We start from the raw sequence: 19,981 nt of genomic DNA on the forward strand, positions 1-19,981 counted from the left end.
TTTTGAATAGGGTGGCTAGAGGGTGTACATCACCTGACATAAACTAAGAAGTCCGTTTTAAATTCCCACTAACCCAGCACCTGTTACTGTCTTTGAGCATATCCTTCACAGGTCTGAAACTGTAGGCCACTCTAAGCTTCTTGAATGATAGATGGGAAAAAATAAATAAGTTAATAGATTCGACACCAGTTGCATATTACATGGTACTAGTTGTGCAGTTCAATATATATGGGTGCATCAGTACTTTGGCCACCTCATGAGAAGGGAAGACTCCCTGGAAAAGACCCTGATGTTGGGAAAGATGGAGGGCACAAGGAGAAGGGGACGACAGAGGATGAGATGGTTGGACAGTGTTCTCGAAGCTACTAACATGACGTTGGCCAAACTGCGAGAGGCAGTGAAGGATAGGCGTGCCTGGCGTGCTCTGGTCCATGGGGTCACGAAGAGTCGGACACGACTGAACAACAACAACAACAGTAGTATATAGATCAGCTCCTATTTTCAATTTATGGATATATTCAAGTGAACCATCCATTCTTACTTTGATGGATGAATTTCACTTTGCTGCAGCCTGGGGATGGGCAAAGTGCTTGGTGGAGTGGAGCCAACTGTCTTCTTGCACATTATGCACCTTGACTATTAGTAGTGTTGAAAGAGGCAATTGTGAGACCTCTAAAGAATTCTTATTTTGACATAACCCCCCCCCCCATGAAAACAATGCATGGTCCTTGAGTGATTGCCATTGTTGCAAGAAATTACGATATATATATATATATATATATATATAATAAATGTTCGTAAGTGTTCCAAGCAAACAAGGCCACATGTCTGAGGCAGACAGGCTTCACACCATTTTGACTCTCAAAACTGACCAAAGCAAACGATGAATTTTAACAAGGAGAAATGTAAAGTACTACACTTGGGCAAAAAAAATGAAAGGCACAAATACAGGATGGGTGACACCTGGCTTGAGAGCAGTACATGTGAAAAGGATCTAGGAGTCTTGGTAGACCACAAACTTGACATGAGTCAACAGTGTGATGCAGCAGCTAAAAAAGCCAATGCAATTCTGGGCTGCATCAATAGGAGTATAGCGTCTAGATCAAGGGAAGTAATAGTACCACTATATTCTGCTCTGGTCAGACCTCACCTGGAATACTGTGTCCAGTTCTGGGCACCACAGTTCAAGAAGGATACTGACAAGCTGGAACGTGTCCAGAAGAGGGCAACCAAAATGGTCAAAGGCCTGGAAACAATGCCTTATGAGGAACGGCTTAGGGAGCTGGGTATGTTTAGCCTGGAGAAGAGAAGGTTAAGGGGTGATATGATAGCCATGTTCAAATATATAAAAGGATGTCATATAAAGGAGGGTGAAAGGTTGTTTTCTGCTGCTCCAGAGAAGCGGACACGGAGCAATGGATTCAAACTACAAGAAAGAAGATTCCACCTAAACATTAGGAAGAACTTCCTGACAGTGAGAGCTGTTCGGCAGTGGAATTTGCTACCAAGGAGTGTGGTGGAGTCTCCTTCTTTGGAGGTCTTTAAGCAGAGGCTTGACAGCCATCTGTCAGGAATGCTTTGACGGTGTATCCTGCTTGGCAGGGGGTTGGACTGGATGGCCCTTGTGGTCTCTTCCAACTCTATGATTCTATGACCAAATGTTTACCAAATGGGTCTCTGCAAGGAAGGAGGGGTGAGGGAGTTTTTTCCCCCATTGTCCCAGAATTAAAGAAGATTACCATCTCAAAGGCAATCAGATAATGCCTTTTTGTGTGATGTAGGTGTGATGTATCTGGGGGATGAGCTTGGGGCTGCAGCGCTTCTGTGATGTATGTGTGAGGTTTCTGGGGTGGGGCGGACTCCAAGGGGAGATTTTTTAAAATGTCTTTTAAGGACAGGTAGCCCTTTGGGGTTCTTCTTCCCTGCTCACCTGTGTGTGAGGAAGGGACCCTGTTGCAACAGAACAATAAAGATCAAGCTTACTAGCTGCTTTGCTTCTAATTATTCTCTGGTTGGCCTGTTTTTTATTCCTACCGATGGAGGACCTGCTAAGAACTTTACAAAGGCTCTTGTGTACCCCATAAGGGAATAAGGGCAGATTTTTTCTTACACCACCATACAAATGGCAGCTAGACTGTTGACTGGGGGCAGCTGCCGAGACCATATAACACCGGTCTTGAAAGACCTACATTGGCTCCCAGTACGTTTCCGAGCACAATTCAAAGTGTGTGTGTTGACCTTTAAAGCCCTAAATGTCCTTGGCCCAGTATACCTGAAGGAGCGTCTCCACCCCCATCGTTCTGCCCGGACACTGAGGTCCAACTCCGAGGGCCTTCTGGCGGTTCCCTCACTGTGAGAAGCAAAGCTACAGTGAACCAGGCAGATGGCTGTCTCGGTAGTGGCGCCCGCCCTGTGGAACATCCTTCCATTTCATGTCAAAGAGATAAACAACTACCTTACATTCAGAAGACATCTGAAGGCAGCCCTGTTCAGGGAAGTTTTTAATGTGTGATATTTTCATGTATTTTAATCTCTGTTGGAAGCCGCCAATATTATTATCATTATTATTCACCCTTCTGGATCTACAGTGGTACCTTGGTTCCCGAACGGCTTAGTTGCCGAACAAATCAGCTCTGAAACACCACAAACACTGAGGTGTTCCGGTTTGCTAACGTTTTTCGGAAGCCAAACATCCGATGCAGCTTCCGCGGCTTCCAATTGAGTGCAGGAAGCTCCTAAAGCCAATTGGAAGCAGTGCCTTTGTTTTCGAATGGTTTCGGGAGTCAAACAGACTCCTGGAACGGATTAAGTTCGAGAACCAAGGTACCACTTTATTTCAATTAAGCTTCAATAAAAAAAAACTCATTTGGCTGCCCAGATGGATGGGCTATACCAGGAGAGGGAAATGCATTGTGGCTTACCCCGTTCAGCATCTCTAGCAAGCTTTTGATATCATTGACAGTATCTTCTGAATAGGTTGTATGGGTTGGGACTGTATTTTAGTGGTTTCAGTCCTGACCTAGACAGCCAATTCCAGAAGGTGGTCCTGGGAGACATTATTGTATTTATACTTTAGGGTCCATCTAGTTTCCTAAACATTTATGTTTATTTATTTAATATATTTATACCTACATTTTAGGATACTTTGAGAGCAACTTACAAAAATGTGAAATGAAACATAATAATGTAATAAATTGGACGAAATGCAACATCAAACAACACAGCATTGCTGGAAAAGTCTTTTTAAAAATCATTTCTTAATATGTACAATCAAATCAGTTCAGCTGGAGATTCCAGCTGCAATCACATAAGTTCTCTTTTTTGTTACATTAAGGTTAAATAATGGAGTGCTGAATCAGTGTTTGCAAACTGTAACAGATGTGTAAGGCCAATAAACCAAAGATCAATCCAGACAAGTCAGATGTATTGTTAGAAGGTAACTTTTCTGATCATAGAAGGAGCAGGCCAGTTACAGAACGGTACTGAACAGTGTTGTTTGTATGATTAGCTTCATAGCTAGAGGTTCTGCTAAATCCAGAGTACTGGGAGCTTAAATGATCCTCATGGTATGCAGTACCTTCCAATAGTGTCTTCTGGACAGAGATCAGTAGCTTATGAAAAACCGTCTAAGCAATCTTCAGACTGCAGCAGTGCTTTGTGTGTAGCTGCCGTTGAAGACTTCCTGGACATGTTCAATTACTACAAAATGTTTCTGCCAGATTATTAAGTGGAGCAACTATATGCTTCAAACATCACCAGTTTCTAAATAGCTAGCCTGGCTGCTGGTTCATTTCCATGGTTCATTTCCAGGTACAATTCAAAGTGCTGGTGATTACCTATAAAGATATATGCAGCTAGGGAACCTGATACCTGAAAAACAGTACAGTATTCTATCACATAATACTGCTTGAACCTTTCAACTATTTTCATTACCCCTTTGCTGTGCCCCTCCATTTTAGAAGGATTGGCAAGTGGTGACAGGAAAAAGATCCAGTTGGGCATGGCACCTTATCTATGAAATGTCCTCTCTAGGGAGGTCCACCTGGCACTAACGGCCATCTTTTTAGTGGATACAATTTACCGCACTTACACAGGCTTTCTAAAAGTAAGCAATACAGTAGTAAGTTTGTAGTGTTTTATAACTGCTGCTTTATCGTATCATTGATGTTAGTTTTTAACTGCTGGTTTTTAATTGGCTAGTTGCAAGGTGGTTGACATTTAAACTATTAAAATTACCAATTTCCTGACTGCACATTTAAAATGCATGTTTACTTTGAAGTAAGTTCTGTGTTCACTGGGGCTTACTCCCAGGTAAGTGTGAATAGGATTGCACCCCAAATTAGTATTTCTTAACTCAACAGATCAGAGAAAATCCTGGTTGGGAAAACAGCTGAGTCTTCATCATACACACTGTGCAGTCTGCACAGTCATACCTCTGGTTGCGAACGGGATCTGTTCCAGAGCCCCGTTCAGAACATGAGCAGTGCACAACCTCTGGACAATGTAGCTCAGAGAGGGGGACTGAGGGAAGTCTCCACACAATGGAAAATAGCAATGAGATGGATTGTGAAATTTTTATGTCTTGTTTGTATGTTATGTTTTGTTTGTTGTTGTTTTATAGAAAATGCAATAAATATTATTTTTTAAAAAAATGAAGTGCCGTGTCTGCACATGCGTGTAATGCGATTCGGCGCTTCTACGCATGCGCGAACTGCCGAACCCGTAAGTAACCCGTTCCAGTACTTCTGGGTTTGGCACGTTCGTAACCCATGACGAATGCAACACGCAGTGTTCATATCCAGATGAATGATTGTATAGTTAACACTTTGTTATGGCAGTGTAGGCAGGCTGAAAGGGAAGATGGAATAAGCAACCAAATATATGTATCAGAAGAGTTGTTTGATTGTACTTTAACACATTTAAGGGCACTGCAAATTTCTGGTTAAGAGTCCTATATTTCATACAAGTATTTTTATTTGAACAAATGTGTCTTCAAAAAGAAGACTCAATATAGCATTCTCAGGAAGAACAAATCTTGTTATATTCACGGCTCCCATCCTTTCCCTCCAGGCTGTTGTGGCAGTTTAAGGCCTACTAGACCAGCTGCTTCCTTTGTTGACATTTCTCCTTTGCTATGATATTCCTTATGCAATGCTAAGTGTTCTCGGACACTACGCAGAAGACAGAGATAGGTGGCAGCCTGGAAATGTAGGTCATGCTGGGCCCTGCATAATTTTTCACTGGTTACCTGCAGACAGAGAGGTAGGTGAACATAAGAACCTCATAAATATATATCTATACGTTCTTATTAGAATCCCCTCAAGTTGTGAAATTTGCAAAATCTAGATACGTTTTAATTTAATCAGATTATTATGGCCAAGCTAAACAAGCATATCAGTTCAGACTAGAATGCCAGCTGTGACCCTACCCAGACAGAGATGGCCTAACACATCTCTAGTAACCTCCAGATGTTACTGCACTTAACAGTAACCTATATGGAGTTGCTTTTGAAGAAAGTTCAGAAATTGTAGTTAAAACACTTAGTCATAGACAATTGTTGGCATATGTCTATCTCTAGAGCCGTGGCGTTCTGGGGTGCCTTGAATGATGTTCAAGGTATCACGAGCAAGACTGGCCTGTCTCTCTTTTCTTCTCTCCCTCCTCTGATGCCCTCTTGCGCCTCTGCCTCCCAAAAGCTTGCACAGCTGTTTGTTGCAGCCCTAGCTACAAGCTCCACAGGTGAATGGTGCCTTGGGCTAGCCAGAGGATGCTGGTTGCCAGGAGCTGATGTGGCCTTGGGAGTAAGCAAACAAGCAGTTGAGGGAGCCCAGCCAGTCCTCCAGCCCTTGCTGTTGGGAATGAACAGACAAGTCCCAGGCCCCTGTGGGGTAGTTTGAGGAGGTACCTTTCTTTGGAGCGAGGAGGAGCGACACCAGGGGTGGCAGCAGTGGCTGCCCAGAGGACTCCCAAGGAGAGGGGAGAGGACAGGAGGCTGAGAGAACACTTCACAAGGGAGGGTGTTTGAAAAAGCGTGAGAGGCTGCCAGCTCTGCAGGCAAGGGGTGACATAACTGGGCTCCCGAACCCCACAGGGGTGCCATTCCTGTACTTGGTCAAGGGAGCCGTGGACTCAAAAAGGTTGAAAACCTCTGCTCTAGAGACACTGGAGTGTGCCTCCGGGGGTATCACTATGCTAGTAGCACCAAAGTGACCTTCCTGGGGCTCAAGCCTGAGCAATGTGTACGGAAGTCCTGGGCTGACCAGACAAGACCCCCTCTCAGCCTCGCTGATGTAGTCCAAATGAAAGCAGAGCAATATGTTTGGCACCAGCTTGGCTACAGGAGTTGCCGGAAGAAGGCGTACAAAGCACCACCAAGCCATCTTAGGGACTCCACTCCGGATTAGTGTAGGTAGGGTTTACTTCTTAGCCTTTTCTTCTCCTGAAGATGTCCCACAAGGCATTTGATACTGATTTTTCCTCAGGGTTTACTCCCAAAGCCTTTCTCATGAATGTTTATAGTTGCAAGGTGGCGGAGGTTTAGGATCAGAGTTTTCCTTCTCCTAGATGGGCTCCCTTACCAGCGCTGTGGTCTAAACCACTGAGCCTAGAGCCTGCCGATCAGAAGGTTGGCGGGTCAAATTCCCACGACGGGGTAAGCTCCCGTTGCTCGGTCCCTGATCCTGCCCACCTAGCAGTTCGAAAGCATGTCAAAGTGCAAGTAGATAAAAAGGTACCTCTCCGGCGGGAAGCTAAATGGTGTTTCCGTGCGCTGCTCTGGTTCGCCAGAAGCGGCTTAGTCATGCTGGTCACATGACCCAGAAGCTATACGCCTGCTCCCTCGGCCAGTAAAGCGAGATGAGCACCACAATCCTAGAGTTGTTCGCGACTGGACCTAATGGTCAGGGGTCCCTTTACCTTTACCAGGTTGACAAGCCCCATATTCCCCTCACTTCCCTCTACACCATGTGCAGAAACAGCATTCTTTACTACTGGACCCCCTATTGGTCTCATTCGCTCAATTTGCTTTATATCAAGATGGTTTTCTTAGCTGATAAAAGCTGACATCAAAAAGAGGGTTGGTATATAGGCCCAAAGCTGTTTGGGTGCAATGTACTGGAACTAACAACTTGAACTGGACCCATAAAACCGCAGGGAGAGGACAGCGGAGACCGAAGACCCTGAGGCGCGAAATGCACTCTATAATTTTATGAAGAGGCTAGACGCTACGGTTATCCACGGCAACCGCACGCAGCGTGCATTACCGTAACCTAGAAGGTCGACATTATGAACATTACGGACACACATTCTGTTAACGCAGCGACCCCACAGCCGTGCCGACTCCTCCTCACCAACGTACCCGGTGGGCGCGGAAGGCTTCCTTCAGATATCGGTAAGCCTCCGTCTCCCGGTAGGAGCGGCCACCTTGCACATAGCGGAGCTCGCGCAGCAGACCTCTGAAGGTACGGAGAGGCGAACCCAGCGCCGCCATCTTGGCCAAACACCTCGGCTCCTCTCAGCCAATGAAACGCCGCAGCCCGTTCCAGGTTCAACCAATAAGATCAACCGGCGGAGGAACGCGGAACAGCTCCTATCGCCCGCCCTGCAGGGACGGCTAACAGAGCCGAGATCAACCGAACTCAGCGAGCCCCGTGGGCGTCGCGGCAGCCTCGTGGCGCGAGGAAACAACGGATGCTGCGGCGTAGCGCGTGGGCGTAGCCAGATTTATAGGGGGGGGGGGAGCAGAACCGAGATCTCTGCTATGCAATTCGTCAGTTAAGTGTTTATGAAATGAAAGCTCCGGCAAGGCACGGCGGGAATTGTAGTTCCACAACGTCCTGAGGACCGCTGGTTCTCCCAGCACACAAGTCTTCCCTTTGCGTTACCTCGACTTTCAAAGGTGCCCTGACAGCCAGGCTCTTCCACCGCCAGCCTTGCCTGCAAATAGACTCCCCAATAGGGGCCAGCCCCCGGTGGGTCCCAGAAAGTGTTCAAAGGCGCCATATAAAGGCTTAGCACATTCGTGGCGTGAACCTCCTTTTATGAAGCGGGCTGGGGTCCACCAGATTTTATGCCATAAATGTGCTAAGCCTCAGTGTGCTGAAGACGAGGGCTGTGAAATGATTAAAGAGTTTTACTGTGGAAAGGCTGTGTAAAATGAACACGCCGCACGAAAGCTACGCACAGTTACTCATAAGTAGTATCGATAGTCAGCTGAGTATTACTACTCTGCGTGTCGCTCACGTTACCGTTAATATAACTGTAGTTAATGCAGCTCACGCCTTACTCCGACCACCGCGCTCAGAGGAAGCGTAATTCTTCAAACAGCATCAAAATGTAAACTGAATAGGGAGCAAAGCTGGGAAAAAACTTCACCCCAGATGGGACTCGAACCCACAATCCCTGGCTTAGGAGGCCAATGCCTTATCCATTAGGCCACTGGGGCTAACGCAGCGTTAAGTCTTCCAATCGTGTTATTGTACCTAACATCGCATTTTTCGTAGACAGGTCCCACCCTTTCCATATACGTCGCAGGTTGCTCATCTGGCGACATTGTGACGTTTGCAAGCCGGACGTTGCCCCACAAATTTCTAGACACACGAATGAGCCCATAGAGATAAGTAGAGGGCTCTCTGCCTTGCGAAGGAACTCCGCCCCACCCGCCTTCTCTTGACTTTCATTATCAGAAGCCTCCACGTGCGGAGTAAGTGTGCTGGAAATCTCTGCTCTCTTCACTCCTCTTTGTTAATAGGAGGTGCTTGTCTCCATAACTGGCTTTTAAGGCAGAAATCGGAGTGGGTGGTTTGGTTTACCGGTAAGTTAAAGGCCATTCGCCTCTTGCTGAATGCAGAATGAAGACCCGGAAGAGCAAGGGTGTTAAACACTATGGTTTATGCGTTTGTTTTCTCTCATACATAAACATATTTACAAAGAATATGCATATTGTAAGACCATTCATGGGCTCGAATATAACAGCCTTTGCATGTTTATTCAGAGGTAAGCCACCACAGCATTTTTCTTCCAATATAAACTTAACAGAGCTTTAGAAACACATTACTTTTCTTTCCTAGTTATTTGCTCACCTACCATCCTTGTAAAATGTATCACTGTTTTAAAATGCTTGCAAAATACCATGCACCCCTTTTTTCATTAGCATAGTTCTGCTAATAATTCCTCCAGCTTCCAAATTTGCCTACAATGAGGCTTTTTAAAAACTATTAAGGGATGTTTTACATATTATTTCCAATTCACAACAATCCTGTCACCTGAGTAAATAGTGTATGGCAGCTCTACAATGGGCAATAAATATAAATTCATCAGTTCTATCGGAACTGGTTGTATATGAAAAAGCTCTAACAGTGTTTCTGTGTACAATTACTTCTGCACAATTGAAGTACAGTACAGTATTAGGAAAAAGAGTAACAGTAACATGACATTATAATGCATCCCATGCCTGGATTACAAGCAGTCTTTTCCCATCTTAGGTTGGAATCCTCTGTGGTGAGGTCTGACCTGACCAGTCATGTATGCTTTAGTAACACCTGGATTATACTGCAAGGTGCGATTGTGAGGGTGCCTGTGCAGTATTCAAAAGCCTCAATGGGAACAAAATTAAAATTAATACAGAAGAAAACTGCAAGAGGCACTGACAGTTAATGCTGATGTACTGTCATCCTCATTAGCTCCTAATCCATTAGCAGGAGCAGTTCAATGTATTGGTAATGACCTTTAAAACCCTAACTTGCCTGGGTCCAGAATAGCTACTAGCTGAATCTGCCTGCTCTCTTGCATTCTTAGCCAAGGTGCTGCTTCACATGCCACTGAAACGAGAGAGCATTTTTGACAACTGGGCCTAGACTAAGGATTTTTCTTCCCGTGTAGTCTTGACAACACACAACCCTCTTCTTGCTTCTGTAAATATCTTTTTTGTGACCATTTGGGGATCAGGTATATCAGTTTTTGCTTTGATATTTTGTGTTTTCATTGAACTCTAAATCAGTATTGTCCTCCCTATACTGTTAGTTTTGTTGGGTTTAAAAATGCATTATTTGATAGCAACATTGCATGTTTTAATGGCTTCAAATACATAAATAAATAGCAGAAGACGGATGGGCTTATATGTACATTCCTCTTTATTTAATACAGCACAGACACATGACACATACAAAAGGGGGGGAACACTCATGAAGGCCCTGCCATAGTTAAGAACAGGAACACCTACACTCAGTTGAACAAGGCTCCCACTTCAGATCAGATATCTGCTAGCTAACTACAGATGCATTCTTAGAGGAAGTCTGTTGCAAAAAAATAAAAATCTGCACCCTGTTTGGAAGTGTGAAAACTGGGAATTCCTGGACTTCAGAGGCAGGCATGCCATTGAAGAAAATTTCTTGCTTCTGACATAAAGCAATTTTGGTTCTGGAACAAATGTATGTTATTCAATATGTTATTGTCCAGGTCCAAACCATGATATAGTGTGCTAGGAGTAAAAGTATTTGTTTCCCAGATAAATAGCATTTTAAAAATTGAGCAAACCTTAACGTACACTTAGAACTGGGGCAGGCAATTGTGACAGCAGCTTTCCCTTTTTCCTACTCCAGTTTTAGATGGATAGTAAGCAAGCACCAGTTCTGGTGAGGAGCCTTACATACTTAACAAAAGAACAAAAATACAAAAAGGAGGGCAATAAGGGTATTTACAAAAGTCATGGCTGGTACAGTACATCATTTAAGACACACTATGCTACAATCTTTCAGGTCCTGAGATTATTACAAAAAAGTTAATTCAAATATTGTGTTCAGATTCGGTTTGAGAGAGGAGGAAAAGATAAAATCATTTACGCCACGTCAGTAGAACACATCTCCCTAAAAAGCAAAACCAAAAGCAGTTGGCACCAGTTATCAAGTAGCTGTGTTTGGCTACTCAAGCCCCCCTCTCTATGAGAAGCCATTTATATTTGTTGCATGGAGTACATTATCATATGGAAGATGTTTTAGGAGAGTATGCTCCCCACATGAAGCCAAAGGTTTCCCCTTCAGTTACACAAAAACTCCAGTACTAACTAGTAAGGTAAGCCTACATGTGGAACCTAGAACAGTTACTGCTTCAGATGTGTTTGCCAAGTATGGTTTATTACAGCACCACTACTTGATAAGGAAGCTTGTTACATTAAGGAGGGGTATACAAACTAGTAATTTTTTAAAACTACTCATGTGTCAATTTTGTCAAGTAGTGAGCTAACCATGTAGAAGTTTCCTCATTTTGTATAACCTCTTCTATTAAAATGTATAGCCAACTGAGCTAGGTATTAAAAGCTTACTTCTCCCCCAACTGAATGTTAATAGGTGAGGAAAACACACACACACACACACACACACACGATTCAGCAGAAAGGTTAGAACTGCTAGCCTTTAAACTTCAAAGCTCTACTGTTGATTGATTCCCTTTATTGGGAAATGCATTTTATTCTGCTCAATGCTCTGAATTTATAATGACACAGGCACTCACTTATAATAAACATATTGTGACCTAGAAAATACCAACGGATGAAATGTAATGTTCAGGTCTGAATATGCTAAGAGGGGGAAAGGGGGAGAGCTAGTTTATAATGTTAAAAATTCAATGCTGCTCAGCAGGTTTGAGGTCAAGTTAAGCTTATTTTAAAGTAACGTAAGTATAATTGAGTTTTTGCTTGCTATTTAGCATTCCAAATACTCTATAAAGCTTAGAATATACCTCCAACACTGAGAATGAATGACAAAAGTGCACCAGTTGCAACATCAGGGAGTTTAGTCAGACAATTATTTAAACCACAAAAGGTCCAACACTGAAATGTGCAAGAGGAGGCAGAAAAGTATCAGGAGTCTAACTTGACTTACATTTAGAGGAGGGTCTATTTAGAGGAAGAGTTAGTTAAAATGTCCAACTGATATTTCTCTGTGTACAGGTGAGGTATTCATTCACTTGCAGATTTATCAAGTTCTGTTTGCTGATGGTAATGAAGGATAATAGTTACGTGTTTCATGTCTGCATATTTGATGTCAATCAAGGCATTACATCATCAGATTTTAATATCGCTCTTAAAGCCATGAAGTTTCTTCATGACACTAGCTTTGAACTGGTGAAAGTCTTTTTGCTTTTTATCTAGAGTTTAATTTCCATGTTACAAAAATATTTCTGTAGTATACACATTCAAAAAAAGCTATATCTTGTTTCTTTGGGTAAATGTCACACCAGCATGGGAAATGTATATGTGCTACTGAATGATAAGTCTAGTTATATGCATAGTTTATTTTACTGCCTACTGAATCAAACTAAGGCCTTGTAGAGAAGGGTTAGGATGAAAACAAAGACCATCCCTGTCCCCCTGTGCTGAAAACCAGTTGCTTCTAAATAAACATTGAGTGCCATGCCTACCATTTAGCTTCCTCTGAATTTGTTTCTGCCAATTTATGTTTTATGTCGGGCAAGAGCATACCCAGTTGTTACATTTGCTGCTAAATGTCAGCACAGCAAGTGAAAAAGCCTCAGTCCTTAATATGGTGAAATTTAATTCAATTTAGTGTACACTATTTAACCATCTACAACAGGAATGGGAGATGGCTTCAGAAAATTATTTGTTATATGGAACAAAGACACTCTTATCCTGCACAATAACTGCTCCACAATGAAACATTTATTGTAAGATAAAACTAGAGAACCCTGATTTCTGTTGTGCAAAACAAAAGGATAATTTGATTAGGGAAAAGAACTGAAAATGGTCTAAACATGGAGCTTGCATTTCCTGGAGCGGAGCGAGTGAGTCGAATGGTTCCTTAGCTTAATCTCAAAGCTCTTTTAAAACTTCAACCACCCAAAAAAATTGGTGGGAGGTGTAAAAAGGCAAAATTGAGCAAAAGGGTCCTGAGAAGTGGATTCAGAGAAGAGTAAGGGCAATTTCTGCATGGTCACACTGATTCCACATCACCAAATTTCCCTAATACTTCCACCCATAGAAAAATGACACATTTCAGGGTTCTTTGATCAAGTTATGTTTAGAATAAGCTCATTTTTTTTCTAAATGATGTAAATTCCTTAAAGCTTAATTTTAGGCCATAGCTCGGGCTTCAAACAAACAAGGGCATGGCAGTCTCTCTCTTCCCTCCCAATCAGAACATTCCTTACTAAATGGAAGTTTGTTCAAACCCCTATTTTTTGACTAGAGGTAGAACAATCTCCTCTCATATTTGCACTGGAATTAGGAAGAAAGTAACTCACTACATAGATAATATCTCCCTCAGCCACAATGAGCCACCTTCACCTGAACAGGTATAGCAGTATTCAGCAGTGAGTGCCCAACCATTGATTAAGAATTATTTCGACAGAATGCAACTTTGTTTTTGAGATAGTAAAACCTTGTAAAATAATACACTGTTAAAGAAAATCCAGATTACTTTTTTTTACAAATATATAACAAGCTTTAAAATGCACATTTACTTATTCTGACTGCTAAATTGCATTTTTACTATTCTCACAGTTCATTAATTTACAGTAGTAGGCGTCATAAAAATATTGACATTAAGTGAAATCCTGTTGTGATTCTTTGCTTGAAACTAGTTTGCTACTCTTTAATTTAGCAAGTTTGCTACTTAATTGCAAGATTCTTGTGAGACTATTTCTGACAGAGATTTTTAGATATGTATCTGAGCAACACAAGGAAGCTCAATGTGCATGGGAAACAGTTATTTTAAGTAGGAATATTTAGTCACTACTGTCAACAGATAGATAGCTGCCTAGAGATCCAAAGAACGGGTTCCTCAGATGGGGTAGAACAATATGAAAAGGATTCCACCTTTTTAGCCATAGCGGCACTTTTTGGGCTGCCGGAACTGAAATTAACTTTGCTAGTCTGACATAAGAAGTACAAATTCTTGATACAATTTTTATAACTTGTGGAAATTTATTCAGTGCCTCTTTTTTGTGCTAAGAATGTTATATTTTGTTGAGAATTGTGTCACAATTTAGGAATACCAGTTCAAGTTTATTCAATATTTATGCCACTATCAGACTAGCACTATTATACTAAAATTTAATATGCAACCTGAAACTCCAGTGAGAATAGTTCAGCCCATTTCCAACTAACCACTCACTTCCTTACAGTTGCTCAAATACACCTAATTACCGTACTCTCACCTGTGTCTATGTTCACCTTTGTAAGTAAACATTAATGCTACAGAAAACAAATGAAACATTAGGGCTCTCGGGAATACTGCCATGTTTGAAAGCAAGCACCTAATAATGAATGCCATGATACAGCAGTGATAACATTACACACACTAATTACAGAAGGGAAAAGTCATTTTAACAGCATAAAGTCATATTGGCAGGTTCAAGGTTCTTCCAAATACCTCCTAGCACTTTAGGACCTCTGAGTATACTTTTTGAGGAAAGTTGGGAACAAAAAACAAAGAAAAGGCACTTAACCAAAGGACAAAGGCCTGAATCAAGTAAGTTGGAGTGATAACACTATTCAGAGACAGAACCAAATTATATAAAAACTTTTACACGTTGCCATAAAATTAAATTGCATAAAATGTTGATCAGTTGTTTGCCTTTGTGTTTAGTTTTTAGAAAATATGAAAAGAAAGCAATTCTACAATGACCAACACTGGAAGAGACCTGGGTGAAAACCTTCCAAAGCTTAGCCTGACTGCAGGCTTTACTTCTTCCCTGCAATACTATCCTGAAAAGTCCAAAAGCGCAGGCACTATATCTGTTGCCAATGCACTCCAATAAATCAAGACATTCTAATCTTCCTGTGGGCAACCAACTCTAAAACCAATCTGTAAACTAGATTTAAATTTACTTATAAATAAAGCCAAAAGTTCTTTCCATGAATGTAGCAGCAAACATAAGACAGTTGGGAGCTTTAAGAGACTATCTGTCGGATGATTATGGTTCTGTATAACTGATGGTAGCTTGGGAACTGCAGAATCTTTACTTTTGTACCAAGTGGAGAGGCTATGCAGAGGTTGGATTAGACTGCTAAAAATGGAAAGAAGTGTAATCTTGCTTGTCTACCCCACTTCCAGCCTATACTACTGGATAAATTAAAAGTCACTTATTTCATAAAACAGATGTCAAACCCACAGCACCCACACCTGGGACTTTGACAACATTCCCAACCATCTTCCGGGAGACAAGCAGGTATAAAAGTCTGAACAAAAAGGAGTAATTTAAACCATCAACTTTTATCTTAGGGTTGGAGGAGAATATATTGTTAAGACAACGGCCCTTTTTGCATTTTGTAGTTTAATGCCTGTATCTTTATCTGGATTTTGAATAAATTCCAGATAACCTAGAAATTGCTAGTGTGTTCCCATAAGGTTAAGCACACATAGTAGAAGGCATAATTTAAATAATATTCAATTTCCAAACCTGTACTTGAAAATTATTGCTTGTGTTTGAGGCTCAGAGTGAGCTTGCCATTTTAGTTTCCTGGTTCAGCTCAGCTGCCCAGAATAACAGCTTTGACTTATTGCTTGTGAATACTGAGGGGGTTAGGACAAGAACAACTTGAATTCCCAAATCCCTTTAAAAACACCACACAACTAAATGGAATCTTACTATGCAAGAAGTTCATCAAATTAAACCGCATTAGAATGCTATTTATACTCTTTCTAGCCAATTCATCAGATCCAACTATTCAGCTCATGTCCCTATATCTTTTTATTTTTTAAAAGAATGCTGCACCTCACTGTATTGATTCATTCCAATATCTCCCCCCCCCTTGCTGTGCACACAGTGCAGTTGGCATATATCATTATTTTACTGGTGTCACAATGTCTTCAGATACTTACAGTAAGGTTACCAGACGTCCCTGTTTCCCAAGGACAGTCCTCAGATTTACAAATCAGTCCCCATACAAATTCCATTGAAGTTGAAAAGTGTCCCCAGATTCATTGAAAAAAATCTGGTAACCTTAACTTACAGCTGGCTGTTTTTGAAACTTGATCATCTAAGAGTTCACATTGTATGCCCAGCTTATTCCTGTTTGACTATTTTTTGTGGCAGGGGGGTGAATGACTGTGTAGTCTGACTTATCAACTCATTCACTGATTTAATTTATTAGAATATGCATGAGCTATACTGAAGGGGCAGGCAATCTGTGTTAATTTGGTCTAAAGGGGGAAATTTAATTTTTCAGTAGCTTAACCATGGACTAAAATTTTGCTTTATAAATACAGAAGAGCTTAAAAGGGAAAAAGTGACATAAATGAATTGTCTGGTACAATATTTCTATCAGTGATAAACACCTGGAAGCAAAAAAAACTAAGTCTGCCAGAAAAAAAAAAACATTTGACCTCCATACTTTCTCCTACTGAATATTAGAATGAACAGGGGGGGGGGGAAGAATATTGCCTGTGGGTTAAACCACAGAGCCTAGGGCTTGCTGATCAGAAGGTTGGCAGTTTGAATCCCTGCGACGGGGTGAGCTCCCGTTGTTCGGTCCCTGCTCCTGCCAACCTAGCAGTTCAAAAGCACAAAGTGCAAGTAGATAAATAGGTATCGCTCCAGCAGGAAGGTAAATGGCGTTTCCGTGCGCTGTTCTGGTTCTCCAGAAGCGGCTTAGTCATGCTGGCCACATGACCTGGAAGCTGTGCACCAGCTCCCTCGGCCAGTAAAGTGAGATGAGCGCTGAACCCCCAGAGTCATCCGTGACTGGACCCAACGGTCAGGGGTCCCTTTACCTTTAAGATTTAGTGTTGATAATAAGATCTGCAAAGGCAGACTCATCACATGCCAAATTCTCACTAAATTCCTTTAGTTAAGCCAATGTAACCTCACATTTGATGGTATTTCATTGCAAATACATTTCTACCTCACTCAAGCGATAACTGCGTTTATTATTTTTATTTTTTCAACGTAGTCACACTTTCAAGATACATAAAAAAGGATTCAAAAACATACTTAATTCGCAATGCAGGCTTTAAATTGCTACAAGGGAGAGCCAACTCTATAGTAACAAGCTTTCAGAGAATGTAAGATTTTGAATGTTTATGCATGGAATATATGCTGTGGTGAACAAGGATATTTTTACCTTTATCTCAAGGGCCAGCAAAATGAGTAAGAGAAAAAAATATACCAATAGTTTGGGGACTCTAAGGTTTGGGGGAATGAACCAGCCAAATATATTCTGAACTAAGTATGGCAAGTTTGTAGTCTCTTCTACCAAACTACAAGAAATATTTTAGAAAAGTCTTTTGTTTACCTTGTATTTGGTAAAATTCAATATTTAACTGAGTTTTTCATTCCATGATGTTGTGCAAAGTTCTTTATTAGTGGGCTCAACCCAACATTCAGTTACTGTGTTTATATTATATATTATTTAAATATATGTATATTTTTACATATAGAATTAGTGTGAAATCTAAATTAGTAAATATAACATATCTGGCTTTCTAAAATGAAGGAACATACCTGGAAACAAAAAATGTGTCTGGTAGAAGGCAGCAGCAAGTGTGATCTAGGCCACTATACAATAAAGCTATACAGGTATGTGGGTAGAACACTATGAAGAGTCAAAGATTTCTCTGAAGTTTTAATGCAGCCACTCATACTGTTCAACAGACAAGCTGCTTGTCTGCTTAAACTGTAGCTTAACCAATCTGCAGTTGAAGTTTCAAGAAACCTCCAACTATACATGTTCTCCTGCATGCACATATACCTTTATTGGAGAATGGCCTTCATTTTCAGATTACTTAGATTTTTCAGTTTTTTCAGGCTAGACTGGTCAAAATGTTTTAATAAGATTTTAGTTATATATCAGATTTAAGTGAGAGAAAATAGATACTTTTTACAGAAGAGCACGATGTCTCATGCCTTCTTGATTTTTCTTAACAAAATTATATTTTGATCCAAATATTCCTTCTGTAATAATTACGAAGTGCAATACAAGATTTGCTTCCCCAATATCTAACATATTGCTATCAAAAACTGAATGTCAGCATAGAAGTTGTGTCCCTGTGCAACAAGGGGGTCAGGTTTTATACCTCCTAGCTATGCAGGTATTAGGAATGCTGGAGGTACATATTTTAAGCCAAGGCAGAAGGCACCTCAACTACTCTTTGGAGAAGGCTTTGAACAGTACTGAGAAAAGCAAGACTCTGTACAAAAGTAAGCTACATGTAGTTATTGTGAGCTGGAAATCAATACAGTGTGAGACTTTTTAGAGCTATTACAAGTGGGAGAAGAACCAGAGACAAGACTTTCTTCACAAAGGATCAGAACTGGAGATTTCTGGATGTTTATGAAAAATAAGGCAACTCTGAAGTACTACAGCAAGATTAAGGGCAGGAAAAGACTTTCTTCAGAAGATACTGAAAGCAAGATCTGGTCTGATGAAGCCAAGTAAGTTCTCATTTTATATTTGAGTATATGAAGTTAAATTGAAGAATAGTTACAGAACACCCTCCAACTTTCCCCTTCCTCCCATCTTGAGAGGGAAAAAACTCTACCCTGGTCAATGACATTACCTATGGTGAACAATCCTCCCCGTCTGTAATCTTTAGGCTCTTCAAAGAGATAGTGACAAAATGGCCTCAGCTTGGTGTGGAGAAAATACTTTCTTCCTTGCTTTTTCTACATAATCACAATTTCTGCTTTATATGCCACATTATCCAAAGCTGTACAGACGGTTCCTAACTGGCATATACTGTAGGCTTCCCTGGGGACAACAGATGTATGGCCTCACTTGCATGATGGATAGAGATGTCTATTTTAGCTTCCTTTCACAGATCCTCTATCAGATATCGGCCTGAAAGAAGGTTTGTGCTGCTGTAGGTTTGACAACTGAACCTATTTGGCCAAACCTTTCTGAGCTATTCAGAAAGGATAAAAGGCTTTGGGAATTCATTAGGAGATATCAAACTATGAACCATTTTTACATGAACACTTTCCTCCTTTTCCTTCTCTCTTTGATCAAGTATTCTTTTCTTTTTCTTCTCCTCCTCCTCACCACAGTGCTTGGAATCAGAATATGTAAACATTGACAGAAACAGCAGCTCTGTGTCCGCGTAAGCACTTTCCCAACTGGTCAGTCTCCATCAGCAAAGCAGAACCACTTTAACTCCCTTGCTCATCAGGACATCACTGGGTTTTCCTCTGTAACTTAGTGTCCCCTTTACTTTGGCCTCCATCTGGAATTTGAAGATGAAAGAGGGGATTCATATAAGCTAAATTGTCTTATTATGTAAATTACCCTCATGAAATGTATGTTATATGATGGAAACCTGCATTCCCACTTGGCAGCCTTTACAACAAAAACAATTTTCATGCAACACTTTTGTGGAATTCATTGCCACACTATGTGGTACATTCCAATAGGACAGCTGGATTCAAAACTGGTAAAGACAAAACTTAGCAAGTAGGCAATTTCTAAGAGCCCTAGCCATGCCAGATATGCCAGTATCCCAAGCACTTGACTCCAGAAGCAAGAATGTAGGAGATAGGTTAATTGGCCTGTTTCATTGAAATTCCACTCCAATTCTTTCTGAGAAATATTAATTTGAGAAAAATGCCTTATGAAAGAGCTCAGTTCACTTGTTATTTTATATATGCAGTGACAGATAATGAAAGCATGTGAAAACCCAAAATTCATCCCAAGTTGGGAATTCTCCTTGAGATGTAAGAGATAAACAGGTCCTAGTGTATTCTGGAGTACAGTGGTACCTCAGGTTACAGATGCTTCAGGTTACAGACTCCGCTAACCCAGAAATAGTACCTCAGGATGAGAACAGAAATTGCGCAGCAGCAGTGGGAGGCCCCATTAGCTAAAGTGGTACCTCAGGTTAAGAACAGTTTCAGGTTAAGAACAGACCTCTAGAATGAATTAAGTTCTTAACCCGAGGTACCACTGTACTTCTGGCAGTTGCCATCATGGAAATGTTGGAAAAACAGATTCCACAGCAGTTTTCACTATTGTAGAAGTACAAAAGACTTAAGC

The 19,981-nt window shown here is 41.3% G+C and overlaps 2 protein-coding genes and 1 non-coding gene across 3 annotated transcripts in view; all 3 read right to left on the reverse strand.

Moving 5' to 3' along the window:
- Positions 1 to 4,935: 4,935 nt before the first annotated feature.
- On the reverse strand, positions 4,936 to 7,524 carry FMC1 (formation of mitochondrial complex V assembly factor 1 homolog). Its single transcript, XM_033163373.1, has 2 exons — positions 7,358 to 7,524; positions 4,936 to 5,248 (listed from the first exon to the last, which is right to left on the reverse strand). The coding sequence occupies exons 1-2, from the start codon at positions 7,487 to 7,489 to the stop codon at positions 5,045 to 5,047; spliced, it is 336 nt and encodes a 111-aa protein (XP_033019264.1). The 5' UTR covers positions 7,490 to 7,524; the 3' UTR covers positions 4,936 to 5,044.
- Positions 7,525 to 8,370: 846 nt separating this feature from the next.
- Positions 8,371 to 8,443, reverse strand: TRNAR-CCU. Its single transcript has one exon. It is a non-coding gene; the product is annotated as a tRNA-Arg (tRNA).
- Positions 8,444 to 16,871: 8,428 nt separating this feature from the next.
- The window catches only part of UBN2 (ubinuclein 2), a 42,405-nt gene continuing 39,295 nt past the window's right edge, over positions 16,872 to 19,981 (reverse strand). The window contains exon 17 of the mRNA XM_033163329.1: positions 16,872 to 19,175. Within this exon, the coding sequence (XP_033019220.1) occupies positions 19,126 to 19,175 (50 nt within the window). The 3' untranslated portion in view covers positions 16,872 to 19,125. The remainder of the gene's footprint in view (positions 19,176 to 19,981) is intronic.

Source organism: Lacerta agilis, chromosome 10, assembly GCF_009819535.1.
Source record: "Lacerta agilis isolate rLacAgi1 chromosome 10, rLacAgi1.pri, whole genome shotgun sequence".
In the NCBI taxonomy this organism is placed as follows: Eukaryota; Metazoa; Chordata; class Lepidosauria; order Squamata; family Lacertidae; genus Lacerta; species Lacerta agilis.